Here is a 13021-nt window from a genome sequence, read left to right on the forward strand (position 1 = left end):
TATGTTGCCGATAAAGTTTTTTTTACAAAATGTCCTCCCTCCCTTTTTTAAACTAGTATAAATCATAAACCGGTATAACTTATTATTAGTTTAGTTTTAGGATAACAGTTTCAACGTTTCTAAGAAATAACTGTCAGTACTAAATTAATAGAAGTTTAAGTTGGGGTTATGAGCTAGCTTTTGGGAATAGAATTGACATACTGGGCACTATTTATTTACTTTTTTGGTCAGTTTTTATATCAAGCTTGACATTCCTGAAATTCTGTGACTATTGGTGGTTTCATTAACAAAATTTGCATACATATCAAAGTCCAGTGAGTTTCCAGGGCCAGGTCCGAATCACATGCAAGGTGAGTGTTCTGTTTTAAACTCTATAAAGCGGCAAATAACAGCGTGTACCCCTCCGCCATAGCAATAATTATACGCCCTTTCAAAGTGGTGTTGTGCTGCAAAAACTCCAGAATACGATTTAAAAAGAAAAAAAAAAACAGCAGAAGCTTTTCCAAATAGAGTCTGAGGAAACCGCAATAATTGCTCAAGTGCATGTGGTAGAATACTGATGTAATGTCAGACATTTATCAACATCAAAACATTTTTATAAGGTGTTTTCCCTCCTTACCTTTACCATGTACCAGCCAGCATAATTTATTCAAGTTAATAAAAAAGACCTACAGCCATAATTTACTAAATATACATGTTCCACCTTTCATAATTCCTTCAAAACACTATAAACTTATATAAACTTAAAAAAAAAACACATACTGGTAGTTAATAAGAAATATATTTAAAAGGGAAATTCTTATACAGCAGGCCTAATATCAGCTGTTTCTACATTAATTGCAAAACACTTTTCTTCTCTGGGAAAAGCTCTTCATGGTATGATTTTTTTTTCACACAACACACAAAAGATCATAAAAGGGTAAATATGTTATTCACTGTACTATTTTATTAGTCTTATTGCAAAACAATTAAATTAAACATTTCAAAATTTGAGACATTTTAACAATTGCAACATTTAAGGCTCATCATTTATGGCTGAACACATTTTTTTTTTGTAATGTGGCCTTTTCAAATTAGAGGTGTTTGATTGCTCCACGAACTGTCACCAATTAGTTACAAACTGTAATAGACCTTTTTTCATTGGCTCATGATCTTTACAAACCTGACTGACCCCCATATACACAATATTGTGAGTGAGGGAACTAAATGAAGGTGATTAAGTACTCAGGATAAGCTTGTACATCATGGAATATTACAAATATGGTTGGATTTGCAGGGTTGTCTGTTACACTGTCGTACAAATCAGTGGGATCTGCAGCATTCTTGGCAGGAGGAACGATCATGCCAGCTCTTCCATTGGTAAACACCCCGGTGAGGACTCTGGTGAGATACATGTACTTCTGTCCTTGTGGATCGGGTACAGAGTAAGTACCACTTGCAGAATAATTGGCATTAACTGCAAAATAGGTTCCATTCCCATAGGCTACAGCTTTAAAAAAAATACATAATAAAAAAGGTAAATCAAAGAGGACAAATTTATAAGGCATTTACAAGTTTATCAGACCATACCTTGTGGAGGCATTTTATTGACTATCAGTAAAATGTCTCTCCTCTTGAGGAAGCTGGAATTAAAACTTTAAAAATATCTTTGTAAGGGGGTTTGCTATACCTGTTTTAAACTGGTTTTATCATGCTAAATGGGAAGTTGCAGCGGAGTTCACAAGGATCCAAGCAAGTAGAATAAGGCGACTTTGTTATTGAGTAAAACATTTTACAAGCCTTTTAATCTTTTTTACAAGACCACATACTGTAGGGTCCTTAGTCATATTTTAAAAGGACAGCGAATTTTGCAAGGCAGAACAAAATGGGAAGGTAACATGAAATTAGCACTACACAATTAAATAACAATGGTATTCAAAATACAAAACTTTGTAAAAAAAAGAAATGGGATTCAATTCTTAGCATATGGGTTTTTAAGTACTGTGGGTCGGTTATCACGTACCTACATGTGTCACATGTCACATTTTTGCATAGATCTGGAGAACCATTTATCCAATTGTCATTAAACTTGGCATTAACATAATTTAGTTTAAGCTATTGAGAACAGCAGATTCTGAAGATATATGGGCGTGTCTGTATCCCTACATCTGTATGTCACACCTACATTTTTGCATACAACAGCTTATCAAATTGTTATTAAATATGAACATTTATAAATTCAAATGTACAATACCAAAATCATAGCCCTGATATTTATTGAGAATTGTTGCTAAAATATGACCTAATGGGTAAATACTTCTACTCAAGTCTCCAAAACAATATGGGAAAAAAATGCCAAATATGAAAATAAGATCTTACTGTACCATTCTTTCCAGAAAAGCTCCTATTGAATCCATTGGTGTTGATTGTATGTACTGTCTGATATGATGTTCCATGGAATAACTGCTTTTCATTATTAGTGTTGCCATTCTTGTCATCAAAGGCTTGTTTTTTTAGTTGGTAAATCAGCCACAGGTTAGGATTCTGAATTCTTTCAATCTAAGAAAAAAAAGTGAATTAACATGGTTGGAGTACAGTAGGTGCTTTTGAAGAGCAAATGCAACACCTGTATGTGGTCTTCCAATCCACTGAGTCAACATGTTAATGAGGCTGGCCCATGGTGCTCATGTAGATGGCAGGAGACTGCGCCAATTTTTTAAAATTAAATTGTTATGCAAAGTTTGTTTGCTCCAGTTTCTTCTTACTTTCCAACCCCTAAATGCCATAAAAAATCCTGCTCCCCTTTTCAGAATTTGGCCTGCGGTTTCCTTAACTAAAAAAACATTGTATCCTGGAAGGGACAACCACGAGGGCTTCTGTCTAATGAAAATAGAAGAGGCACACCATAATCCAATTTAACCTTGCAGGTGACGTAGAAGTAAGCCAAGCAAACAACTTAGTAGAGTTTGCTATAGGAAATGATGATTAGTAAAACAAGATTTCTATTTGAAAAAAATAAAATAAAACAGCAGTGAATCTAAATACCACCACTGTTTAGATAATTAAAGTAATGCCTTTTGAGTACCAAGGTTATGACAATTAAACAGCTAACAGTGTCTGTATTTCCATCTGTAGATTAACAACCATCTGGTGTTTAGATCACCTGAAACTCCATGTCTACAAGAAAGAATAGTACTTACCTGACACTAGATTTAAAAAGAAACCTGCTTTACTAAGTACCTTGAGAATAGTCAAGTGACAAGTGCGTTTAAATGACCTCTCCACCTCCATGTATTCCTGCGAGGATGCCGGTAGTGGTATCTGCAGACACGAGGACCCCTTCATGTCATCCCAGTGCCTTGGAGCATTGACTAAAGGACCTAAACATAAGAACATAAGAAAGGTTACAAACGAGAGGAGGCCAGTTGGCCCATCTTGCTCGTTTAGTTGTTAGTAGCTTATTGATCCCAGAATCTCATCAAGCAGCTTCTTGAAGGAACCCAGGGTGAATCCTTGTTGAAGTTTCCCCTCTGTAAAAAGACTAACTTACGCTTCTGGATTTCCTCGTCTCTTACTTTCCGGATCATAGCCTGGATTTCAGTACATGCAGTCAGCACATCTCTTGTGAGTCCTCCCACTTGGATGAAAGCCCCAGCTGTAAGGTATTTCACTTCCACTCTGATCTGGAGCTTCTTTTGAAGACTTTCAATTGCTTCACGTTCCTTGTCAGTGAATCGCTTGATCCACTCATCCTCAATTTTCTCCTCAACATGTTCTTTATCAATTAAATCTATTAGCCAGGACTTGGCTCTTTCCACACTGTTTCTTGTTTCAGCACAGATGTGCAAAACTGCTGGATCAATTTTTCCTCCTTCCAAAACAAACTCTTTATAAGGTTTTTCTTCTTTACCAGGCTTTCCAAAAAGGAGTTCTGTTTTGTATAATAATGGGGAAAGGAAGCGATTAAGTGTCAAATATTAATGACAAGTTATGATTTATGTGTATTATTAAATTAATGAATCTATTAATGAGAGAGGGTCAACTTGGCATTAACAGAATTTGAACTACACTTGCACTCCACATGGCTAGATATAGGAAATAACTTAATATGGACATTTGAAAAGACTTACCTGCTCCTAGCTGTGCAGATCTAGTTGAGGGTCTACCATTACTTTTCTGTACTCTGCCCATCAGTTCAGCAGTAGGTGCCTTTTAGAAAAAAAATGATCATGTTTTTAGTAGGTTTGGATTGGTGCTCAGAAACACATTTTTCACTGCAAGTGCTTTATTCCAACTACTGCATAAGAAATGTGCTATTTTAAATAATAGGGGATTATTCTCCTCCCTCTAATTGCTCTGTCTCCAAACTTACTGATTTGTCTTGGACGATTCCATTCCCTAGGATGCTGGCAAGATCCGTCGCAGGTCTTCTGTTTCTAATTGTTCTCAACCCCACATTTTTAACAGCAGGATTTTCATTAAACTGTTGTGGCTGAGGGATTCTGAACCTTTCATACAAGTTTCCACTGTACAGAGCCAGGCTTCCATGTTGTCTGTGTTTATTGGGATCTGAGGAGATTCCAGGGGGTTCTGACAGAGCCAGGCTTCCATATTGTCTGTGTTTATTATGATCTGAGGAGATTCCAGTGGGTTCTAGTGACCATGCACCTGAATGTAATGGCTGTGGTCTCCCCATCCCTGCAAGGTCTTTGTGTTTTTGTAAATGACTTGGTGGGATAGCTGTTGTTAAGATACCCATGGCTTCAGTCTCCTCATCTTCTTCTTGAGAGTCAAGCACCACAATACAGTTATGTTCCTGCATTGCTAGGGAAATATACATGTTGCTCTGTTCTTGGAAAAACTTCTTTGCCCCGGGCTTATCGATTGTCAACACGTCATCATGGAGAGAAGCAACTATCTTTTCAAACAACTTCTTCATTTCCAAAACGTAAACCCTTGGACCGTCCAGTTTGATTTTTGGTTTGCTTGTCTGAAAGTCAATTCTCACTTTCCCAATGTGTGTATTTCTCGCCCATGAATCATTTTTTCTGTCTTTTATGAACTTGATAACTGCGCTGGAATTAACTTCAACAATTTTTTCAACGTGTGAGTTTTTGTCAACAAAATCAGACAGTTGTTTAAACACATGCTTCACACAATCACAGTAGCCAGAAATTGCTATTCGTATTTTTGAGTTTTTCTGGAATATTTTTATTGTCATGGTTTTCTTTGGGTTGTTATAGGTCTTCTCAAGACATTTTTTTAACTGTACCCATTCTTGTTTCTTAATCACCCTGCTATCTTCTACTTCAATGCACTGAAAACCTAGAACTTTCCGAATTAGCTTTTCGGCTTCAATAAAAGCCCTAGTTGTGTTTCCTATGATAAAAACAACACTTTCAAGAGTCTCAAACATTGCGTTGATGCCATTTGCAGTAAAGATGCAGTATGATAGGTCCTCGTTATCCACTTCACTAAGAAAGCTGACAATATGAGGGTTGAGCTCAACTTGCTTCCTCTCCATGTGCATTATTGCTTCCAGTACTTTGCTCTTGATACTGAAAACCTCGGCCGCTAAACCAGAAAGGATCAGACTCTTCACTTCTGGTTTGTAAGCTAGCTTGAGCTCTGGATGATCCTTCATGGTATTCTCCTGAAGTCGATCGTGCTTCAGTATGTTATACATGGCCGGTACCACAGCAACCTTCTCTGTCACGCTATTCCGTTCCCTTTCAATTCGTTTAGTGGCTTTGTCCACAATCTCAGTCAGAACCCACTGTAATCTGTCAACATCCTGTACCATTCCCACTAACATGACTTTCTCCAGGAACATGTCTGGTACAAGGATTACAGCATCTGTCATTGAACTGCAAATGTCTGCCTCAGCTACTTTCCAGACTAAAGAATTTACATGACAGTCAATGTACTTGTACTTGGACATGGCATTCCAAAATGCTTTTGAAGCATCATCCTTCCAGGCATCGATATGCTTAGCTGTCAAAAACTTTTGCTCAAATAAGGCAGGAGAGGGGCTGATTTTTGCTACCGGACTTGTGCAGTCTAGTTCACAGAAACACTTTGCCATGGTTTCTGTTAGAAATGCAATGTGTTTATTATTTCTGTGTAGAAACTTCCAAACACAGGAATCAATGATCTCAGTAAATGGGTCTGGCAGCTTCCACATTGGTCTCTCTTTCCCGTACAAAGCTGTGCCCAAAGAATCATAACCGGGATACACCTTTACAGCTGCTTTGTTGATTGTGTGGGCTTTCTTTCTTACGGTCTCAGGCACTAAAAAATTAAATACAAATATTTTTTTAACATTCATTTGTATTATTTTTAAATTATGACTGATTATTATTATGGGTCAGTAAAATCTCTTGTTTCTGGTCCATTCTGCAACATAAACTGGTACATCACAGCATCAGAACAGATGGTTAGGCATATTACAGTACATGGGAACTTATGACCTAAACCAGGGGTAGGCAACTGTTCATAAACCCTCAAATCTGTGCTGTGCTGTTCAAAGACTCCTCTATGCTAAACCAGGCAACTTTGACTGTAAAAACATGAAAGAAATGTATATTATAAAACATTCACATTGATAAAGACCAAAATGTCAGACTCTTGTACAGTAAAACTCATTGGAGTAATGGCAGTACCAAAAGGTAATTTTTAAAAAAGTGTAACAATTATACTGGAAAGACATTGTAATTACAAAAGGTGTTAGCCTTTTCCTACACATTTCATTTAGTAATTAAACATCTAGTTGCATTGTAACCATACATGTATTTACTGTGCAATTGTAAAGTGTTATCCAGCTTTGTTACCCAGTTAAGCCCCTTTCACACTAGCACTCCTACCCGGGTCAACACCTCAGGATGTGGGTTGACATGCTTTGACCTGGGCTAAGCGAGACAAAATGTTTGACGGCCGTTCGTGAGCCGACACAATTAAAAACAGCCATGCCTGCATGAACGTTACACTTCTGCAAGGAACATTTCTGTTTATTCTGTTTAGCTGTATTTTTGTTGCTTGAGACGTGCCATTGCAGCAGGGATGTAGAAACATTTGCTCTAATCAACATTTGGGCTGACAATTCAATCCAGGGAAGTTTGGATGGAAGCGTCCGTAACAAGCTGCTTCCAGGGCATTGATACATGTACTGTTTACTTGCGTCTGTCACCCAGGTCAAGCCTGCTTTATCAAAAGCAGTGTGAAATCACCTACCCGACCCGTAGATCATGCCAGTGTGAAAGGGGCTTTAGATTGCACCAATTATAGGCTTTAATCAACACTTGTGTAAGAAGCAAAACAATCACAAAAATCTGGCCCAAAAAAAGTGAAAATCACAGAACTCTTGTAGGGCTGAAGCTGGGCTGTATAAAGCTGGGTACATTCAGCAACTAGTCCCAGTATTCCCTATTCATAAGTATTGGTAGCCAAATGCCATAGTGCACTTCACTGTTTACTGTAAATGAATAGCCCAGTACCTTGTTCTGGTGGAATACTTGCTTCTTTTTCCTAAAAAAAAATATAATAAATGATTACACAATTAAAGCAAAACATCCTAATTTCAACTATTTACATTGTATGTTAATGTATTGCTTTTATTACACCAACACCATTTCTTTTTTTTCATATTATCACATCTGTTATGAAAACAGACTTCTGTAATCCATAGACTTCTGTTCTGCCAAGATGTTTACTTACAGGCACAGTAGGACCCCTGTCTCCTGCTTTGTCTTGATGTAGCCTGACAGTCAGCCTCACAATTTCTTTTTCTAAATTCAACTCATGATTTCTTTTGTCGAGTATTTGTTTCCTTGCTAAAAATTGGAAAAACAAAGTTTCTGTTTTTGTTAATCATTCTTAGATAGTAGCTTTAAATGTTTTTAGGAATCAGGATCAAACATTTGTAGTGGTTTTCAGGAAGCAAAAACATTAAGCAAATGGCAATGAATACCACAACACCATTTTCTTCCAACATTTGAAATTCTGAACCTGTGTCAACTGAAATTCTGTCTCATCTACATATAGACCTACAGACACTTAAAATGACAACTAGGGTATGTATTCAGCTGTAATTTTTTTTTTCTTTCCTGGAATAGTTAATAAGCATGGCAACTAATGATCGGACCAAAATGCAAAAGAGAACTATAGAAACCATGATTTTATATTAGGATACAGACAATAGGATACCAAAAAGGTACATACATACATACATACATACATACATACATACATACATACATAGTGAAAAAGTCATTGTGCACAGCCCAAGTTCACAAATCTTTCATATAGGTGCTGACCGAAAACAGCATAGAATATAAAAGAAAATAGTCTCTGATTAGTCATCAACCATGTTGAGTAAAAGACAAACCAAAGTCCACTTGTTTGTTGTTTGCAGAGACTGGGTGGGTCACACATTCAGGATGGCTCAATTGTATCCTTAATTCATCAGAGACAATTTTCTTTTATACATACATAAATATATATGATAAATGCCTTTAAGGGAAATTAACCATAACACAAACACATTTAGGTTATTTGTTTTTCCACTATAGGTCTCGTCTAACTTCACAAGTGCAAGTACAAAAATGTAAAGATCATGTTCTGTTCCACCTTTTGGTCATTCAGTACCATTATGCTAAAAGTACTTTTCAGACAGGATTCTTTATACTGTTTAGTTTTAAAGGTATACATTGACACAATTCATTTTTTTTACTTTTGTGATATTTTTTAATATTTTGGCCCGATCCCTTTTTCACTTGTTAACTATAATAATAATAATAATAATAATAATAATAATAATAATAATAATAATAATAATAATAATAATAATAATAATAATAATAATAACGTACTTTCCTCTGTTTTAAACCAGACTGTTGCTTGACTGCTGTCGAGATCCTCATATTCCACATGACATTCACCTCCGTTAGACCTCTTCTTACTCTGGAAGTAAATCTGAAGTTTGTTTTTACATTTTCTTGCAACATTTGGGCCCCAGTTTCCTTCAACTATCACAGGATAAAGATAACACTCCGCCATCTCATCTGCTGGAATTTAAAATACAGGCGTTAGACCCATTTGCGACTCAGCTAGTTTCACTTTCGTTTCACAGAAACGTTCCTGTTCACGAAAGAATCATAAATCTTATAAAAACTGAAAGGAGATATCTTTAATACTTAAATAATATTCATATACACTATACAATTGACTACATAAACTAGAAAAAAAATAACCTCTGCGGTAAGACACCAGTATTACACTCTTAAATATGTGTTTTATGCAAAGGGAGAAACTAGAAGGAGTGAATGCCTTGAACAGGTATCAGGCGTCACGTTACTACTAACGCCTTCTCCAAACCTTTCGGAAACTTACCAGCAACATCAGCTATATTTATACTCTAGTTGCATAATTAATGACGTGTTCTATTTGTTTGATGTATATAATGAAACGTAATTACATTTAGTTATTTAATGTATCACAATGTGGGGGCGCTCCGCATGGAGTGCAGGATGCGCCCTATAGCTGGATGTCGCCGGTTAGAGTCTAGGCTATTCCACTGCAGACCGTGGACGGGAGTTCCCAGGTGGCGGCGCACAATTGGCCGAGCGCCGCCCGGTGGGTGGTAGGGCTTAGGTCGGGAGGGCTTAGCGCCCCCTGTAGAGTGTCCGGGCGCCTGCGGACTTGCCTGTACTGCGCAGAGCTGCGCTGTCCTCTGACGCTGTAGCTCTGGGTTGGCATGGCGGGCCTACAGAGTGCAAAGAAGCGGTGGGCTGACAGCACACATTTCGGAGGACAGCGTGTGTTTGTCTTCGCCGCTCCCGTCAGCGCGGGTCTGATAGCGGTGAGCTGAGCATAAATAAAAATTGGCCATTTCAAATTGGGAATAAAACAAGGTAAAATCAATTGCCGACTATTAAATAAAATAAATTGTATCACACATGGGGATTGCATTCATTTGCAGTCCATTATAACTTAATTAAAAATTTTAAACGTCCTTTTTAAAGAGTTAGTTTGATGTAATTGTTGAACATTAACTTTATTGTAACAGTATACATTACTTATCATGGATTAGTACATGTTTAATTTAATATTATTTACTATATTATTGTAATGTTTTACGCAGTAGGCAGAAGAGTAGGAGACAACACGCTACTTTCAAGTTCAAAGCTTCATTCAGACGCCACCTCTAGGCACCCTATAGAGTTCACAGCTCTAATCGTTTCACCGCTTACCCTGGAACGACCACGATGAGCGTGCAACGCCCCCTTTTATAACTCAGCTCCGCCCCTTTATGCTAATCGAGTGCCAGAGTGAACAGTGTCGTGGAAATTCTAATAAAGGAAGAGAGACTGCGAGTTCCAAACACACAGGCCTTTATTTCTTAAGTTTGCAAACTGAGAACACTCTCAGCACACAGGGTGCTAGATAATCATCGAGCAGTGTTCCAACATACAGAGTTAGATCAGTTTCTTATACACCTTAAAACTGTCAGCAAGGCAGAGGGTTGGCCAATGATGATTCAGGTATTAGCATATAAGACAAAACTTATAACTATGCATACGTGGCATAAAACTAAGCAAGCAGATAAAAAGGATGGGTGGTTTGGGTATACGTGTAAAAAGACACTTCTGGCTCATCCTTCTATCTCACAGCCGCAGCTGCAGTGTAGGCATCTTGCGGTTCCTTATCTTTAGCAAAGCATACAAGGTTATGGGAGTACAAAATGCCAGTACATTATGTCGAGCCAGTTCTATTTTCTGTAACATTTCTATTACAACAGCTATCCCATTGGTCCCCAGCCGCACACCAGGACTAATGGGCACACACAACTAACAGCCAATGACAGGGACCAGGGCTCACCATGCCTGCAGGACAGCTGGCACAGCCACAGGGATAGAGTGAACCCACAACTACAGGTAATACAGACGGGGAAGAGGAACACAATACAGCGGTAATAACAGCACACAGACAATGGAAACAAGAGGGAATACAGTACACAAAACATAAATACACGGATTGCTACATTACCCCCACCTTAGCCTTTTTGCCCCCAAAAAGTTCACAGGGCTGATCATCAATCAATCCTGACAACCCTTTCCTGTATGATAATGTTTATTAGAATAACCCTGTCTAAACATCACTGAATCTGCTGAACGTTAATCAGAGACACTTGTATCAGCAGGTTTATAAATGCATGACAGTTCATAAGGGTGTGCCTTCCCAATAACAGCAGTTGCGAACAGTATATATAGAAGCATTTTTTTATTACATAAAATACCATCAAAAGTTTTTTGTGTGAGAGACTAGTAAATACTATAAAATGGGTCAAATGACAGGAAACCCGTTAATAAAGTAATTAGGAAAGAACATTAATGTTGTCATGCATACTGTATTCATGAACCGGATCACGGCCCTAATCAAAACACTGAACTTGCTTGAATGTTTCTGATTAAAATATTGCTCAAAATGTAGGAGGCTGTGTGGCCCAGTGGTTAAAGAAAAGGGCTTGTAACCAGGAGGTCCCCGGTTCAAATCCCACCTCAGCCACTGACTCATTGTGTGATCCTGAGCAAGTCACTTAACCTCCTTGTGCTCTGTCTTTTGGGTGAGACGTAGTTGTAAGTGACTCTGCAGCTGATGCATAGTTCACACACCCTAGTCTCTGTAATTCGCCTTGGATAAAGGCGTCTGCTAAATAAACAAATAATAATAATGGCCCAGCATATTCAGTTATGATTAGACAGACAGGGTTACGCATACACCTCATACTTTATGGTAATAAATGATCAACACCCATGTGTAACCAAGGATTTGTGAAGACAAATATTAAAACAATCGTGATTATGATGAAAATGACACAGCAGGCAGCAACGGTAAGTAACATGCTGTGTTATAAATAAGGTTAGCATGTTCAGGAATACTTTAAATACCATACAACACTAGGAGCAGTATTGAGAAAATGGTAGCCAAAAAGAAATATTTACAAAGCCAGAAAGTACCAGATAGAAAGAAAGATATACACATTGTATCTTTTTACAGTTACTGTTGTGTTCTCTTGTCTTCCTCCTGCAGTCTCACAGTCAGCCTCACATTTTCTTTTCCAAGTTTATAATTTTATTTCTCAAGAACTCTTTTCTGTCCTAAAATTGGAGATAATGGTTATTAGTATTTTTTTTTCTAATACAGATTATATTGCATCTATCCTGTGAAAAGAAATAAAACATCTTTTAGAGGGGCATACATAATTATAAAATTGATTAGATTAGATTTATTTTTATGTAGCAATACTTTTGACTGAACCCAGAACTGCCCTAGTTAAATATCTCTTAGGTAGCTTCTGTACATTAATTAAGTACAAAAACAATAGGCCTCACTGTCCTTCACAAACTGTACATGTAGACATATCACCACATGAGGGCACTGTTTGCATTCTATTGAAAGAAAGACTCTTCAATCAATCAATCAATCAATCTTTATTTTATATAGCGGACCACCATTACAAAGCGCTTTACAAGATGCAGATTAACAGGGGGCTTTCCATTCCATTGCTATCCTGATACACTGTTTTAAATAAATGATGTCATTGAACCAAATAAACCCACACTCCTCAAGTAGTAATGATCTGATCCTGCTATTAACCCTGTGGTGGTATTGGGCCTTGAGAAATGGAGTGTCCCACATCGGAATTTAATATGTTTGTTTCCCCACTGAAATATGAATTAATATATTTATGATAAAAATATACAAAAGCTAACACTTGAGGTCTAGAGCTACACTGCCCTACTTTTAAGGAATGTTTTGTTGATGAAAGAAAGAAGAAAAAATGAGAATGTTTATGAACCATCATCTAAAAACAGTCCTTAAATAAATTATTATAATAATTAACTGTAACGCTTCTGTATTAAAGAAAAAGCAGAATATCCTCATGCACTGAATTACTTGCAAGTACTATTAACAATAATACTAATACGACTACGACTACTATTAATAATAATAATAATAATAATAATAATAATAATAATAATAA

The 13021-nt window shown here is 37.2% G+C and overlaps 1 protein-coding gene across 2 annotated transcripts; it reads right to left on the bottom strand.

Annotated features, from left to right (window-relative positions):
• Positions 1-924: 924 nt before the first annotated feature.
• LOC117407868 (protein mono-ADP-ribosyltransferase PARP14-like) lies at positions 925-9557 on the bottom strand. Of its 2 annotated transcripts, none has more exons than XM_034924301.2 (10): positions 9367-9557; positions 8847-9041; positions 7693-7808; positions 7473-7503; positions 4352-6270; positions 4110-4188; positions 3530-3910; positions 3220-3359; positions 2364-2538; positions 925-1489 (listed from the first exon to the last, which is right to left on the bottom strand). In XM_034924301.2, exons 2-10 carry the CDS (start codon positions 9031-9033, stop codon positions 1203-1205), a joined length of 3315 nt encoding a protein of 1104 aa, XP_034780192.2. In that variant the 5' UTR covers positions 9034-9041; positions 9367-9557; the 3' UTR covers positions 925-1202. The 2 variants fall into 2 exon arrangements, with proteins under 2 accessions (XP_034780192.2, XP_058888374.1); XM_059032391.1 differs by lacking the exon at positions 9367-9557 and adding an exon at positions 9228-9338.
• Between the last annotated feature and the right edge of the window lie 3464 nt (positions 9558-13021).

Source organism: Acipenser ruthenus, chromosome 10, assembly GCF_902713425.1.
Source record: "Acipenser ruthenus chromosome 10, fAciRut3.2 maternal haplotype, whole genome shotgun sequence".
Taxonomy (NCBI): domain Eukaryota; kingdom Metazoa; phylum Chordata; class Actinopteri; order Acipenseriformes; family Acipenseridae; genus Acipenser; species Acipenser ruthenus.